A 15,036-nucleotide genomic window follows, 5' to 3' on the forward strand; every position below is an offset into this window, starting at 1 on the left:
ATTAACTAAGCAAATTGCTTCTGCTGTGATGTAATTACTTTAAATTCAAGCTCTGTACAATGTGTATACAGATATGAAACATCTTCATATATTTCTTGTATGAGTTCTTTTAAGTGCCCAAAAGTAAAGTGCCTCACTTCTTAAAATTATAATGTGAAAAAAGTGAATACTACAACAGTTAATTTGATAAAGTAAAAACCAGTTTTGGAATGAATCAGGTTTGGTTTGTATATTATACTATGCATGCATCTGCATGATCATTTTAAATGAGTCATATTTTTCTGCCTTCTCCCCAGACTCCAGGGCATTTTTAAGGTGTAGAAGATACGTCCCCATGTCACAGAATTACAGAATTGTAGGGGCTGGAAGAGACCTCTAGAGATCGAGTCTAACCCCCCTGCCTAAGCAGGCTCCCTATAGCAGGTTGCACAGGTAGGCGTCCAGGCAGGTCTTGAACGTCTCCAGAGAAGGAGAGTCCACAACCTCTCTGGGCAGCCTGTTCCAGTGCTCCATCACCCTCACTGTGAAGAAGTTCTTACGCACATTTGTGCAGAATTTCCTATATTTCAGTTTGTGGCCATTTCCCCTTGTCCTGTCACCACACACCACTGAAAAGATCTGGCCTCGACCCTTTGCTTCCTGCACCTCAGATATTTATAAACATTGATAGATCCCCTCTGAGTCTTCTTTTCTCAAGGCTGAACAGACCCAGGTTGCTCAGCCTTTCCTAACAAGAGAGGTGCTCCAGGCCCTTTATCATCTTTGTGGCCCTCCGCTGGACTCTCTTCAGGAGATCCCTGTCTTTTTTGTACCCGGGAGCCCAGAACTGGACACAAGTATTCCAGGTGAGGCCTGACCAGGGCAGAGTAGATGGGGAGGATCACCTCCCTTGACCTGCTGGCCATGCTCTTTTTAATGAACTACATGATGCCATTGGCCTTCTTGGCCACCAGGGCACTCTGCTGGCTCATGGCCAATATGTCATTCACCAGGACCCCCAGGTCCCTCTCTGCAGAGCTCCTCTCCAGTCATCCCCCAACGTGTACTGGTGCATGTGGTTATTCCTCCCTAGGTGCAAGACTGTACACTTGCTCTTGTTGAACCTCATCTGGTTCCTCTCTGCTGAACTCTCCAGCCTGTCCAGGTCTCACTGAATGGCAGCACAGCCTTCTGGCGTGTCAGCCATTCCTCCCAGCTTCGTATCATCAGCAAACTTGCTGAGGGTGGACACTAACCCCTCATTGAGGTCATTGATGAAGATGTTGAACAAGACTGGACCCTGAGGAATGCTGCTAGATAGAGGCCTCCAACTGGACTTTGCACCACCAGTCACAACCCTCTGAGCTCTATCAGTCAGCCAGTTCTCAACCCACCTCACCATCCACTCATCTATTCCACACTTCCTCACCTTCGTTATAGGGATGTTGTGGGAGACAGTGTAAAATGCCTTGCTGAAATCAAGTTCTCTGTTCATTTTTGTCAAAAGAAAGATACTTGTTCCACAGATGCCTTTAACTTCACTAATTATGTTTTCTAGGTGAAAGGAAAAAGCCTTATGAGTCCATCATTCTCATTTGTTGTTGTAATGCTTCCCTAATAATGTCAAATGGATTAAAGGTTAAATAGTTTTTATTTCTCTCAAACTGCATGACACCAGTACTCATTTCAGGAGAGGGCATATGGGAATGCAGGTGAAGGAGTTAACTGTTGAGAACTTGTTGATGATTTATGATGATGACATAGTGGGAGCTGTAGATGTTGTAAAAAGTTGTGGAGGCAGGAACTGAAGCAATTATAGAAACAGACTTAGCTGGTTGCTATGTGACAGGTAGGTGGTCTTCCCATACTTAAACATCTAAATATTTATAGATGCAGACATAAAAATCCTAGGTCATAGTGGTTATCTAAAATGCTTATGTAACATTGTTGTCAATTAATCTTTAGAATCAGAAGAAGAATTTTATGATGCTCTAAGCAGCCCTGTGGAAGATGTGCCGTTTTTTGAAGCCCCATCTGGTTCCCTCAAACGAGCTAGCAGCACAAGACGAAAAAAACTAAATAAACAAGAATCTTTGAAAAATATGACAGAACTCCAGTTGAGGTTTGAAGTAGCTGAGGTAAAGCTCTGATTTTCTCCAAAACATGCCTGAACTGTAGCTCTTTCCATGTTGTTGCATTCATGAATTCCTGTTTGCAGGAGTATTGATTCCTTGTTTCTTGCTGAAACTATTCTGAAGCACTCAGAGTTTTGTTTTCTTCATCTTTGTCTACACTGAGATGTCTTGACTTAGCCACTTTAATTTCCAGACCGTTTTATTATTGAATTTCCTTTTCATAACCATCAGTGGAAGGTGTGGGCGGAAGCAGTATTATTTTCTATGCAGTTTTTTGGAGGTACTTTGACATCTTTTGGTGTCTTTTTTTTTTCCAGATGCTGCTGTGGACACTGGGAAAGCCTCATTAAAGTTTTATCTCATACAAGCACCCCATTTTTACCCTCTAATTTTTCTCAGTTTCTGTTGAACTCATACCTCAGCATGACAAATTCACTATGATGTGTTTTGTTTTATGTATTATTCTCACAGTTCCAGACTTAAAAAAAAAAAAAAAAAAAGTATTTCGCCAAAATGCATGGCACTTTTTCTGACTACGTCAGTTGGTCTAATGAAGAGATGTGGTCTTAACACAAACATTGCTTCTTTAGACCATCTTGGCTATGACAATGTTATTGCTGCTGTACACGTAAAGCATGCAAAGTCAGTTAATTTTACAAATTCTATTTTAGGGTAAGGTTTACAGAAATGCTTCAACATAACTGGCACATTGTCTTAGGCACTATATTTATAAGTATAAAAAGAATAAAAAATTGTAGATTAGTATCTTTTGAATGATGATGAGATTTTAAAAACTAGTCTAAGATGCTGTATATCACATTCTTCCCTACTAGAAACTCTAGCATTTCATAATTTCTGAGAAAGTAATACCAACACGAATCTCTTAAGAATCACCTGCCTCTCCATTCATTGGCTTTACTGTTTAAAATTGTCAGGTCTGGTTCCAATATTTCTTGTTTGCAGAGAATGTTGTATGGAAAGGAGGACTGCATGTCTTTATATTACATGTATGCATGTTTGAAGGTTTTCTAAAAATAGCAACAAACCGTATCCTTGCAGTTTTTGTTATTGAACTCTGTATCTTTTCCAGATCATTTGCTACGTAAAGTTTAATGATCAATATGCCTTAATCAGTAAAATGTATGTAAATATTGTGAGTGGATAATTTCCTAACTTTTTTTCTGTATTTTTCACAGGTCTTAATAAAATTATGCCGTCTTACTGACAATACTGAGACACCAGTGCTGCAGCTTGAAGTTGTAGGGTTAGGCACTGAACTTAAATTAAGAACATTTGACATGACTGCAAGTGCTTTCCTGCATGAAATTTGTCTACTGTGTCCAGAGTATATGGGTAAGTGTTTATGTACTGATCAAAAAAATGATTTGTAAACAACTAACACTGTGAATGTGTCTTTAGAAAGCCAGGAGGACATGGTTTTGTAAGCTGAGGAAGATTCACTTGCTAAATTAAATGTAAGAGGGGAAAAAAATGAAAAGAATAATTCCATTAATAATTTGGTAAATATGAGTGATTAAAAGATTTCTAGGTAACTTACCAAATCTCTTTTCTTTAGGAAAAAAGTAATATATGTTTTTCTCTTTTTTAAGACGATAATGACAAACCAGTTTACTTAGTTACTACTTTGGATAACGTAGAAGATGATCTTCTCACTCTGGAGTACATAAAGGTGGGAGAACAGCAGACTTCTCTTTTGAGTCATAAGTAAATTGCAAACTGTAGTCTTTCTGAGAAATGTTTTTTCCTTACTTATACATTTCTTAATATATTGAGTATTGTGTGCATAAGTTGTTCTAGTCCCTAAACAGATTAACTTATATATCATAAGCTGTAACTGGAAATTTGAAAACCTCTCCTGCTTATTTCATCTGTTTATCTGTATGTTTGGTTAAATAGGCTGATATTAATGGACCAGAATTGAAGACTGCCTATCAGAATGTTCTACAGAAAATAAAGGTATGATATTCTTTTCAAAATGTATCATTCCTGTTTTGGGGACAGGAGTACAGTGGATAAACATAATTTATTCTTTCAGGTAAACTTTTCATCTCTTGATGTTCATTTGCATACCGAGACTCTCTTGAATGCTGTGAACTATCTGAACAATCTTCTACCCAAACAAGAAGCTAAAGTTGCAGAAGAGCCGGTCCATGAAAAAACAGAGGATAAAAAGGATGTTCTTAAAAAATTAAGTATGTTTCCTTATTCTTCCTTGGGTCTTTTTCATCCTTTCTCTTCCCTCATTTAAGCAAGGAAGAACGCAGACACTTTTCTATTTTTTAAGCTTGTCAGTAACAAGTTTTAACAGTAAAGTAACAGTTTTAAGGTATACTTACTTATCCACAGCTTTTTCTAATTTTGATGGTGATAAGATGCTATCAGTGTGTTACAGAATAGCAAGAGGATACTGTTATTCCTTGGCTGGAAGAATGTAGTGGAAGGAAAAAATAAATTAATAAGCCAAGATGGATGCATTAGCTGTTTATGTTTCCTAAGGTAGAAGTACTAAGAATATGTCTTGGATGTGTTCAAGTTCACTTAGTTTTGAGAGCCTGTATTGAATAGCAGCTAATTGATAATTATAATATTCCCAATGATGTTCTGACATATAATAAGAAAAGTATTTTTGCATTGGAAAGCTTACACGTAAAAAGTTCTTGCAAAAATTAAGGAAATAAAGAACTTGATGAGTTAAAAAAATATATATATAACGAAGATTTAAACTTTTGCTCCTAAGTGTATTGAGTGTATTCTAGACAACTTTGTGCTTCCCCAGTAATTTAACTTCGTGACTTTTCGCATTTCATCTTTTTTCCCATCTTAAAAGTATTTAAGTTTATTTGAGGGTTTAAAATTTTTGCTATGGCTTGCTCTTAATATAATTCACTTATATCAGTTGCTGAGATTGAGATGGTACCCATATTAGAAAAAGAAAAGGTGATATTTTGGGTGCACAGCATTTCTTGGAATTTGCATAATTATTTCCTATATGCACTTAAATAAAATTAGTTTTGTTAATTGTTTAAGCATTATGAAAGGAGAGGTAATTATGATCTCTGGCAAAACAAGATATTAACTTTACAAGGGGAAAATAAGGTTTGTAATCTTCATTTTTTTGAGGGATGCAGGCAAAGATGAAAGAGATTACTTGCCTTAGGAGAGATGAGAGTTCAGTTGGAGTGAAATGTGAGGAAAAGCAGTAGTAAAATCATTCAGTATCTGTCAGCTGATGATTTAGTGATTGTTTCACCAACTTGTTAAGATGTTTAGTTTCCCAGCTACTTCTTTGAAGGTGTTTTGTAGGACTCTATTGAACAATAAAACAGATATAGAAGATAGAAAATAGAAAAATTGTTCTGTGTAAAAAAAAATTCTTCTGTTTAACTGTATTTTTTTATTGTTTCTGTGTGAGATTGTTTTAATTCATGATGGTTTTTAATTTAAATTATGCCAAGACGTGCTTGGATACAAGGTACATCTGTGTACACAAGGTGTTCTGTGAAATTAAAAAGTTCTGTTCTGTGACTTACTGAGCTGTGAACAGAAGATATAGCATTTATCCACCTTTGAAACATTTTGCTATACAAGCAAATGCTGAATTGCTTGTAGTTTATAAAATTATTGGTGGCAAAAGATTAAATCAGTTTCCATATAGAGCTCTTCCTGTAGAGATCCTGTAGTTCAACTGCTTGATCATTCCAGAACTGAACTAAAGTTAAAGCATATTACTGAGGGCATTGTCCAAATGTCTCCTGAACAAGCATCAACCACTCTGTAGGAAGTCCATTCCAGTGTTTGCCCTTCTTCACAGTAAAGGTGTTAGTAGGCATTACTAAAATCTGGAAAGACTTTTGAGAAACAACAACAAAGTAGTTTTTATTAGCTGATTCTCCTCCTGTCCTTGCTAGTGTGAGTGCTGTATGTTTTCCCAGTAACATAGACTTACTAGGCTTCGGAAAAGGGATATTAAATTTTATATCTCTTCCTCCTCCTTGAAGAACTGCTTTTTTATTTTTTTATTTTTTTATTTTTTATTTTATTTTATTTTTGTTTTTATTTCCTACAGCATCAAAAAAATCAAAGTATGAAGATGTTATTGACCTAAATATCTGGGCGGATTTATCCTGTTTACGTGTCTTTATTAGAGAGAAAAAACACAGAATAGCTGAAATTCACATTGAAGGTAGGAACAGAACTTTAATCACAGAGGAATAAAGCTCCATAACCAGAAGAGTCTGTACATTTTGTACGCTTTTTTTTCTTTTTTTAGGTCTGGATAGCCAAGTGATCATGAAAAAAACAGCAACAGAAATAACTGCAAAACTAAAGAACATTGTTATTGTGGATTCTGATGAGATGGCATTGTATAACAAGGTATACATTTGTATGTATCATTGATTTCTGACTGGTTTATAAGTGCAAAATCGAAATTTGTGAAAGTTTTTTTTTTTTTTAATGTTCCCAATAAATGTAAAGAATAGTTTTGTTCTCTACAGGCAAAATTTGTCTCCCCAGCCAGTAAGTGCTACACCAAAACTGATTTTGTGGAACCATGATTTCTGATTACTCAGTAGGTTCAATCAATAGAATTATTCATGATGAAATTCTAAATATTTTTAGCTATTTCAGAGTTGGGTTTTTTTGCATTTATTGTTAAGATATTTAAGCTAAAAATGTCTTGAAAATGTGAGGTGCTATGTTTTGTTTTGGAATTTGTATTCTCTAGCATAAGTTTTTACACTCAAAGTGCTGTATCTTTCTTCCTCAGGCTCTTTACATCACAGGAAAAGAAGTCTTCAACTTCAAAATGATATCTTACGTGAATGCTACAGATGGTATTGCATACACAAATATGGATGTTGTTGACAATCGTGTTTACCTAACTGTTGGTTGTATTCAAGTAGTTTTTGTCAACAAATTCTTTTCTTCTATTTTGGTGAGTTAAATTTTGCATTTGCTATTCTTTAACATACAAATGCAATTGCCAAACCTGGAAAGTGATAAAGCATCCCACATGGGATAGTGTCCATTTGTGTAAGAATGCTTACATAATCTCATAAAACCTTTGCTGGAACTGTCCTTGGGCTGTCTAATTTCCTTCTGTCTACTTTGGTGGAGCAGATGGCTAAGCAACAATATTTGCTAGTATTGTTAGGCTTCTATTTCTTTAAGTGATATAGCGACTTCTAGATATATATACTGTTCAGTGTTGTGTAGTGTTGGAATTTAATTATTAAGCCAAGAAAATAAATGCCTCTTCCATAAACTCTGCCAAGTAAATCTATCTTTTGTACTCCAAAAGAGTAAATATAACATGATTCATACAAGTCTAGTTGTAAGGTAATTGCTGTTGCCATCTGATTTACTAAATATTTAATATGGAAATTTATTTTGGCATAAGCATACTTTGTTGTGTTTTTAAGGGATAATTTTGAAGTTGTGCTAGGAAGGAATTCAGAAAAACTGTAGCAAAAATGTATCTTAACATGGTTTGCTATTTAAAATACTATGATTTTTTTATTTACATTTAAAATACTATGATTAAAGTACTGTGATAAAAATCCCAATTTCTGTATTTTTTTCTAGGCTTTTATAAATAACTTTCAAGCTGCCAAGGAAGCTCTTACTGAGGCAACAGTTCAAGCAGCAGAGAAAGCAGCTACAGGTGTGAAAGAGCTAGCAGAGCGTAGTTCTCGTTTGGCACTAGATATCAATATTAAAGCACCTGTTGTGATAGTTCCTCAGTCAGCAGTTTCCGCAAATGTCCTGGTGGCTGATCTTGGTCTAATCACTGTAAAGAACCGATTCTTTATTGCTAAAACAAAGACTCGATATAATCTCCCACCTGTTGTTGACTCTATGACGGTGAAATTGAGTGAACTGAAGTTATACAGGTAATGTAGCGTAAAGATTTTTCGGATTTGTGTAGTTTTTGTGGGACACTTCAGTTGAAGAGCTTTGAGAGATTGTTAATAAAATGATTAATGATGGGGTGTTTGTGAATACACTATCATCTTGAAATATAGCACCAAATAGTAAAGATTTTGTAAAAACAGTTAGAAATTGTGATTCGGGAGAAATAGCAATCTACATATTGAATAATAGACTTATGAATTATTCACTGTGTTGAGACAGGTTAAACCTGTTTGTAAATGTCTATTTTGATGCTGTTGGATTTTTTATAAGCTGTACTTAGTAGGACAGAAATTAAGCCAGATGGATGTAATAAATAAATAAATGAATTGAAAATGAGCTTTAGCATGGGATGAAAAGCAGGAGAGGAAGTAGATTTTCAAACAAAGTTTAAAAGTGAATGAACTGCTCTTTAGTGGAGAGCTGTGAGGAAGTTATAACATGCGAGGAATATGCTATGTACCTGGGCTTATGCCTGAAGTTTCCTCCCTGCCAAGAAAGGATGTTTAATTGGTGGTATAAAGCTTTAACTAAAAACACTAGGAGTAACACACTCAATTATTTTAAGACTGGTTTACTGTACTCCTAAATAAGATGAGGAAAAGGCAGAAACGAGTGTTTGTTGGAATGTGTAAATGTAGTATGTCAAGCTAATATAATTTTGTTTCTCTTCACAGGTCATGCTATGAGCAAAATTCTTTGCAAACTGAAGTACAGCTGCTGCAACCACTCAATCTGGAAGTAGCTGTTGAACGAAATTTAGCTGCTGCATGGTATAATGAAGTACCTGATATTGAAATATCTGGACGACTCAAGCCTATGAATGTAAGCCGTTGGTTTTGAAAACAGGTGCTGAATATCCATGGAAAATAGATTCTTTCCTGTCCATAAAAGCCTGTGTTCCCTAGGTTATTATTTGGTCTAAAGACACATGTAGAATGGATTTTGTCATTTCATATGGAAAAAGGAAGTGAATAGCTTTTTGTTCTGATCTAAGAGCTGTAATCTGTGAAGCTGTAGACAGACTTTGCGCTATGTATTGCTGTTGTCAGTTAACAATGAGTACACTTTTGTGGCCTTGTTTTATATGTCTGTTTCCATCTTTAAAGGATAGAAAAACCTGAATTTATTAGTCTGTTTATTAATCTCATTGGTCATCTTCAGAATTCATACCTACAACTACTATAATATGACTTAGGGCACATGCTCATTTAAATTAAGCATCATAAGATGAAAAGCGTGTCAATTGCAGGAAGAAACCAATTTGCTAAATTTTAAAATAAAACTAGTGACTTACCGTAAAGTATCTCATGACTAAATACATTTAATAATTTTGAGCAACTGTAGGAAAACTGTATGAATGCCTTCTAACATTTAGTTTCTAAACTGTAGCTTTGCAAAAAAATAAGTGGAAAGAAACAAAATAATTTGTGAACAACTTTTGATTTCTAGAATTTACATTAAGGAATTACGTGGATTTGAGAAATATTTTACTTGGTTCTTTAGTGTCCTCAGCGGGGACTATTTAGATAAACTTGGTTTACTTATCTACATCAGTTATCAAGCTTAATGAACAGAGGTATTCTGAGTTGAATAACAATTTTAATTTTTTTAAGCTAATTCTCAGTCAGGAGGACATTACAACAATACTGAGGACACTAAATGAAAATATAGGTGAAAGCTCGGGCGCGTCACCACCTTTACAAGAACTGAAAGATGCAACTAGTCATTGTAGTGATATCCACAGTACTTCAGAGCACTCTGCAGGTAATATTTTCTAAAATCAAGTGCTGCTTAGCATTTTTACGTATTTCTTTCAACTTATTCTTTCTATTGGATTTACCTTTATAAAAAGATGCTAGATTCAGTTGTTTTTAACAGAATGCCTTTATTGTCTTGATATTGTGTTTTGAAATATATGCAGCCACTAAGAGCAGCGGGGCTGCTTTAGTAAGTCTTGTAGGACAATGTGCTTTTATGTAAGGACTGTCTTGTTCTTCTGGCAGTTATGCAGTGAGCACCTAAAATTTGGATTTCGTAGCATCCCGGTTTTGGAAGTTGTTCTATTTGTCTTTTTTTTCTGTGTATCCTGATTCTGTTGCCAGTAGTATTTTTAAACTGTATGTCTTTTCATAATTATAGAACAGAACAAAAATAGTTCAGTTAGAAGGGACTTATAAAGAGTATTTAGTGCAACTGCCTGCCTACTTCAGGGATAACCAAAAGTTAAAGCATATTATTCAGCATACTCTCCAAAAGCCTCTTGAACACTGACAGCCATGGGGGATCCACCACCTTGCTAGAAAACCTGTTTCAGTGTTTGACAACCCCCATAGTAAAGAAATGTTCCCTACTGCCCACTCTGAACCTCCTCTAGTACTGCTTTGTCCCTCTTGTGTGCCCTCTCATTGATGACCAGGAGGAAGAGATTGACACCTCCCTCTCCACTTCCTCTCCACTTCCCCTCCTCCTTCTAGAGAGCAATAAGGTCATCTCTCAGCCTCCTTTTGAACAACCGAGTGCTCTCAGGCTGTTCTCACAGCATGTGCCTTCCAGTCTTGTTACCAGCTTTGTTGCCCTCCTCTGGAGGCTTTCAAATAACTTAATATCCTTTTTATATTTTGGGGTCCAAACCCACACCATAATCAGTGAGTCTGCACCAGTGCTAAATTTAGCAGGAAAACCATCGCTTTTGACTGGGTGGCTATGACGTGTGTAATGCATCTCAAGATGCTGTTTACCCTCGAGGCTGCCATGGCACGCTGATGATTTATGTTGAGCCTAATTATGGCATTGCTAAAGTTGTTCCAGTTGAGTAGGCATCAATGACCATAAACTGTTCAGCACATACTCAAAAAAATAAAATAAAAATAAAAAATAAAAAAAGCAAACAGGGTTCAGAAATTGCATTCTGTGGAGTATTTGTGTAAACAATAGCGTATACCATTAGGGGATGTTTTACATCTTAAGACAGTCAAAATTGCATATGGAAAGCATAAAGAAGAGTATTTTATTTTCTCAAATATTTGTGACTTTGCCAACACTAATTGGATTGGATTTAGTTGAGATGGGCTTACATGTGGAAGAATAGGGAAGCTGTAATCTCTTCTAGTCATTTGTGAGGATGTTTTTTTTTCTTATTTGCTGTCAGCTATTCTTAAATTTTGAAGCGTTATTCTGATTTCTGAAAGGTGTAACTGTTGTGACATCGGCTGTGGTGGAATTGCATTCACCTGTGAAAATAAAAACAACACTAAAACTGGATTTCAGATTCGACTCTTTGACTTTAGTGTTGTATAATTCAAATTCAAAACAGGTGAGTATAATTTTGGTTACAGGAAGCAAGAAATACTTTTGAGGATATATAGAGTCCTGTAAATTAATAACAATAGTATTTTAGTTTATCTCTACAGAGAGTGATTTCAAGTAGTAGCAACAAATAAAATATAAATAACAATTATTTTAATTAGTTTCATTACTTAATTAAATTATTTTAATTAATCACCTCTCAGGATAGAGAATAACAAATGGTAGTGCATCATATCTGGAAACTTCTGTGACTTAAAATTTACTGAAAGCTCATCTTGATTGAAAGATAATTTGGGGGAAAAAAAAGCAGAGGGATGCAGGCTTTCTTTCAGTTATGCATATGCGTGTGAAATTGTGGAGAGAGACATTTAAAACTTTTATTGTAGGGTGAATACCTATGTCCTTTTCTTGGTTTAAATTTATAAAACTTGTCAGCAAATGTCTGACTAGAAGTTTGTTAGTAATTTATTGTAAGCTCATAGTGTGTTATGTTGGAGTTTGAAGACTTCTCCTGTATCTGGCTATACAATGTATAGTTGTATAGGTCAAAACTTAATTTCTCACATTTGGCATTTTTGCATCTACTTTGTATTTTTAAACCTAAAATGGCAAACCATCCAAAACTGTACATGACAGTTCTACTTTCTCTTAAACCATCTTCCTTTCATTAATGTAATCTTGCTCTAGCAATCTGGTGGAATGGTGGAAAAGTGAAACTTTGCTTATGTGGAGCTTTCTTAGTCTATTATTGATTTTGTTGTCTTTTGAATTACTAGTGAGTTCATTTAAATTGTTATTAGAATTCTTACTAGATAAATAGTGTGTAATTTCCATTTCCTGTAAGCAAACATACAAATGTATTTTCATTTCATTTAAACAGGGTACAGATTTGGATCAGAGAGATGATCTTTTGAAGCTTGCAGAGTTTAAGTTAGTGTTGATGTCAGCTGCTGTGAAAATGTTATCAGATGGCTCAATGAATGCTTCAGTCAAGTTAGCAAACTGTACGTTAGATGATAAAAGACAGGCAATCGACAAGGCTACACCAAGGTCTGTGTTTCAACATAAATTACTATTTAATTGGAGTTTGCCAGAGAGTTGCAAATGTTTGTGTGGTCTGCATGCAGTGTTCTGCTAAAACAGCAATTTTTTTATAAAGGTATTCCTTAAACTATATGCTAAGGTTCCTCTACATATGAACAAGACTTGTGTCCTTTTTTGCCATTTGTTCCCCATGTTGTTTGTGAGAGATCAATATAGATGCTATAAACAAAATTTAAATATGAAGTACCTAGTTACAGGTGGAAACAACTTTTACTTTCATCTTTAATAAAACAGCAGGGAAGTAATACTAAGATTTACTTAATAGAGAGCAACAAACTTAAGTGTAACACTTCCATATGTAGACAAGTAATTGTGATGGTTTAATTTTGATCTGTTAAAATTATAAACATCTTTAATTGCCAATTCATTGGAGTCCTGTCAGTTTTGAAATTTTATAGAATTTATGTTGATGTTAATTGGATTATTCTTTAAAGCACTGATTATGCTATAAAGTTGTCAGTATTACTTTTTAAATTCAGTCTAATTTAAGTTTTGCGTGTGGAGTGAGAATCTAGAGTATCTTTCAGTATTTGTAGCTGTTTTCTTATTGTTTCATTGAATGCTGCCTTAATGATCTTTCAGGATGGTGGAAATGAAGCATGGATTTGAAAAGAAAGTTATGATGGATATAAACTATAAACAGGGGAGAGATGGCACTGTTCTTGAAATGGTTGTTCAAGAGATATATCTTTGTGCAAGCATGGAATTTCTACTTACAGTTGCAGATATATTCCTAAAAGCTAATGCAGAAAGTGCTGCTGCACAGAGGAATCTCAGGCAGTCCTTACCTTTAAAGGAGCAAAGTATGTACTGGAAATAGTATATAAAATCTATATTTAAATATCCAGTTTCTTTCAGTATTTTTAATACTCTTAAAAATTATAATACTATTTTCATGTTATTTCCTTTGTTTGTATGCATAGAACAGCTTTTTTTAACCATTAATGTTTCTTTGCATTAAAGAAATGGGCTCGTGTCCCTTGGCCTTTATTTCTGAATGAAGCTCTGTCTTCCCAGATGAAAGGAACAACTGAAAATGTATTGTTATGATAAAATAAAATGGAAATGACAGTTAGATATGGCAGTCCATAGGTTTGTTTGGTTGTCTTAGCATTCTCAATGAATGGTTAAATTCAGCCCAATAGCTACCTAGGAATATTGTCATTTCATTTGTCCATTTATATGCTCTTTTCCTTGCATCACTTAAAAGATTTCTAACTTGAGTGGCCAATTTAGAGTCCAACACTAGAAAGAGTATATCTGACATTGAAATAATCATTAGAGAATCAGAGCTGGAAGTGAGCTTTTTATGCTTCTATGCCTCAGAATATTCACATCAAGTCTACAAAGCTAGTCCCTATTGTTTTTTGTTTTCCTGTACCATAAACATCTAAGTTGCGTCCACTTCAGCTAGGACTGCTGTGATTACTTAGTAGATGATCAAAATCTAAACAGATCAAGAAGTCTTGCCTGAAAGTATACTGGTATCACAAATGATATACTGAGTTTTAACTAACTTTGCATTACTGTGCAATGTAAGAATGTACATTTTGCTTCTTCACAAAGTAGAAAATGTCTAGCATTTTTGTAAGTTCACATCTGACTGATGTAGATATTTAGTAAAGCTGTTGCACTTGTCAGTTTCATAGGCAAAAACAGTGATGATGCCATTAGTCTTTTCATTTTAATGAAGAAGCTTTATGGAGTCTTTTGTTCTGTCTGAAAGTAGTTATAGCTTTAAAGATTTTGTATCTGCAGAAAGGAACCTAGAAACAAGTCAAAAGCAGGAATCTGCATGCTTTCTGATGCCAGCCTTAGTAGATATTGCCTCTAAATCTTTACAACAGCTCTAAATGTTGTAAATAAAAAAAGAGATGTAAATAATGACTGTTTAATCTTTAAACAATTGACCTAACTGAATTTATGTTATTGAAGCACCTCTGCAGCCTGTATCTACAATGGAAATGAACGTTATTGTTAAAAATCCAGAAATTGTGTTTGTGGCTGATTTAACAAGAAGTGATGCTCCTGCTTTGGTGGTTACAACACAGTGTGAGGTCTTCATTAAAAATAGCCCTGAAAGGTATAGCATGACAGCTGCTGTTAAAGAGATACAAGTGAAAGCATGCCCATTTCTTCCAGAAAAAAGGAAAGGGAATGTAACTACGGTGAGTTTAAAAACATCCAGTTTGCATTTAAAAGACACTGTGTAACTTATGCTACTAGAATGTAAATTATTTCTGAAGTTTTCTGTTATGTATTCATGAATAAAATCCTGTGTTTAGGTTGTATTGTTGTTTTTGTTCTGCTTTGTGTGTTAGGCCAAAATATCTTATCTTAATTTGTAGCTTTGAGATTTCTTTCAGTGACAAGGTCAAAATAAAGATTCCAGAGGAGTAAAAATATTATTAATTTCTTACATCATGATGTTCTTTCCCTGCATTTATCACGTGTGCTGTAGTCTAAAGAAAGATATACTATTTTCATTTCTTGTTTTACCACAAAAAATAAAATGATGAATTTGACCAATGGATAAAATAATACAATGATACAATGGACAAAATTTGACAATGGA

The 15,036-nt window shown here is 34.8% G+C and overlaps 1 protein-coding gene across 5 annotated transcripts in view; it reads left to right on the forward strand.

Moving 5' to 3' along the window:
- The window catches only part of VPS13A (vacuolar protein sorting 13 homolog A), a 94,572-nt gene that overhangs the window by 33,056 nt on the left and 46,480 nt on the right, over nt 1-15,036 (forward strand). For all 5 annotated transcript variants that reach the window (XM_021380015.1, XM_021380016.1, XM_021380017.1 and 2 more), the window contains exons 25-39: nt 1,945-2,117; nt 3,311-3,467; nt 3,725-3,804; nt 4,032-4,091; nt 4,171-4,327; nt 6,202-6,318; nt 6,406-6,509; nt 6,904-7,071; nt 7,722-8,029; nt 8,726-8,873; nt 9,665-9,815; nt 11,240-11,364; nt 12,238-12,407; nt 13,044-13,264; nt 14,397-14,629. In XM_021380015.1, coding sequence (XP_021235690.1) covers nt 1,945-2,117; nt 3,311-3,467; nt 3,725-3,804; nt 4,032-4,091; nt 4,171-4,327; nt 6,202-6,318; nt 6,406-6,509; nt 6,904-7,071; nt 7,722-8,029; nt 8,726-8,873; nt 9,665-9,815; nt 11,240-11,364; nt 12,238-12,407; nt 13,044-13,264; nt 14,397-14,629 — 2,372 coding nt within the window. The remainder of the gene's footprint in view (nt 1-1,944; nt 2,118-3,310; nt 3,468-3,724; nt 3,805-4,031; nt 4,092-4,170; nt 4,328-6,201; nt 6,319-6,405; nt 6,510-6,903; nt 7,072-7,721; nt 8,030-8,725; nt 8,874-9,664; nt 9,816-11,239; nt 11,365-12,237; nt 12,408-13,043; nt 13,265-14,396; nt 14,630-15,036) is intronic.

This window comes from Numida meleagris, chromosome Z (genome assembly GCF_002078875.1).
Source record: "Numida meleagris isolate 19003 breed g44 Domestic line chromosome Z, NumMel1.0, whole genome shotgun sequence".
NCBI classification, from domain to species: domain Eukaryota; kingdom Metazoa; phylum Chordata; class Aves; order Galliformes; family Numididae; genus Numida; species Numida meleagris.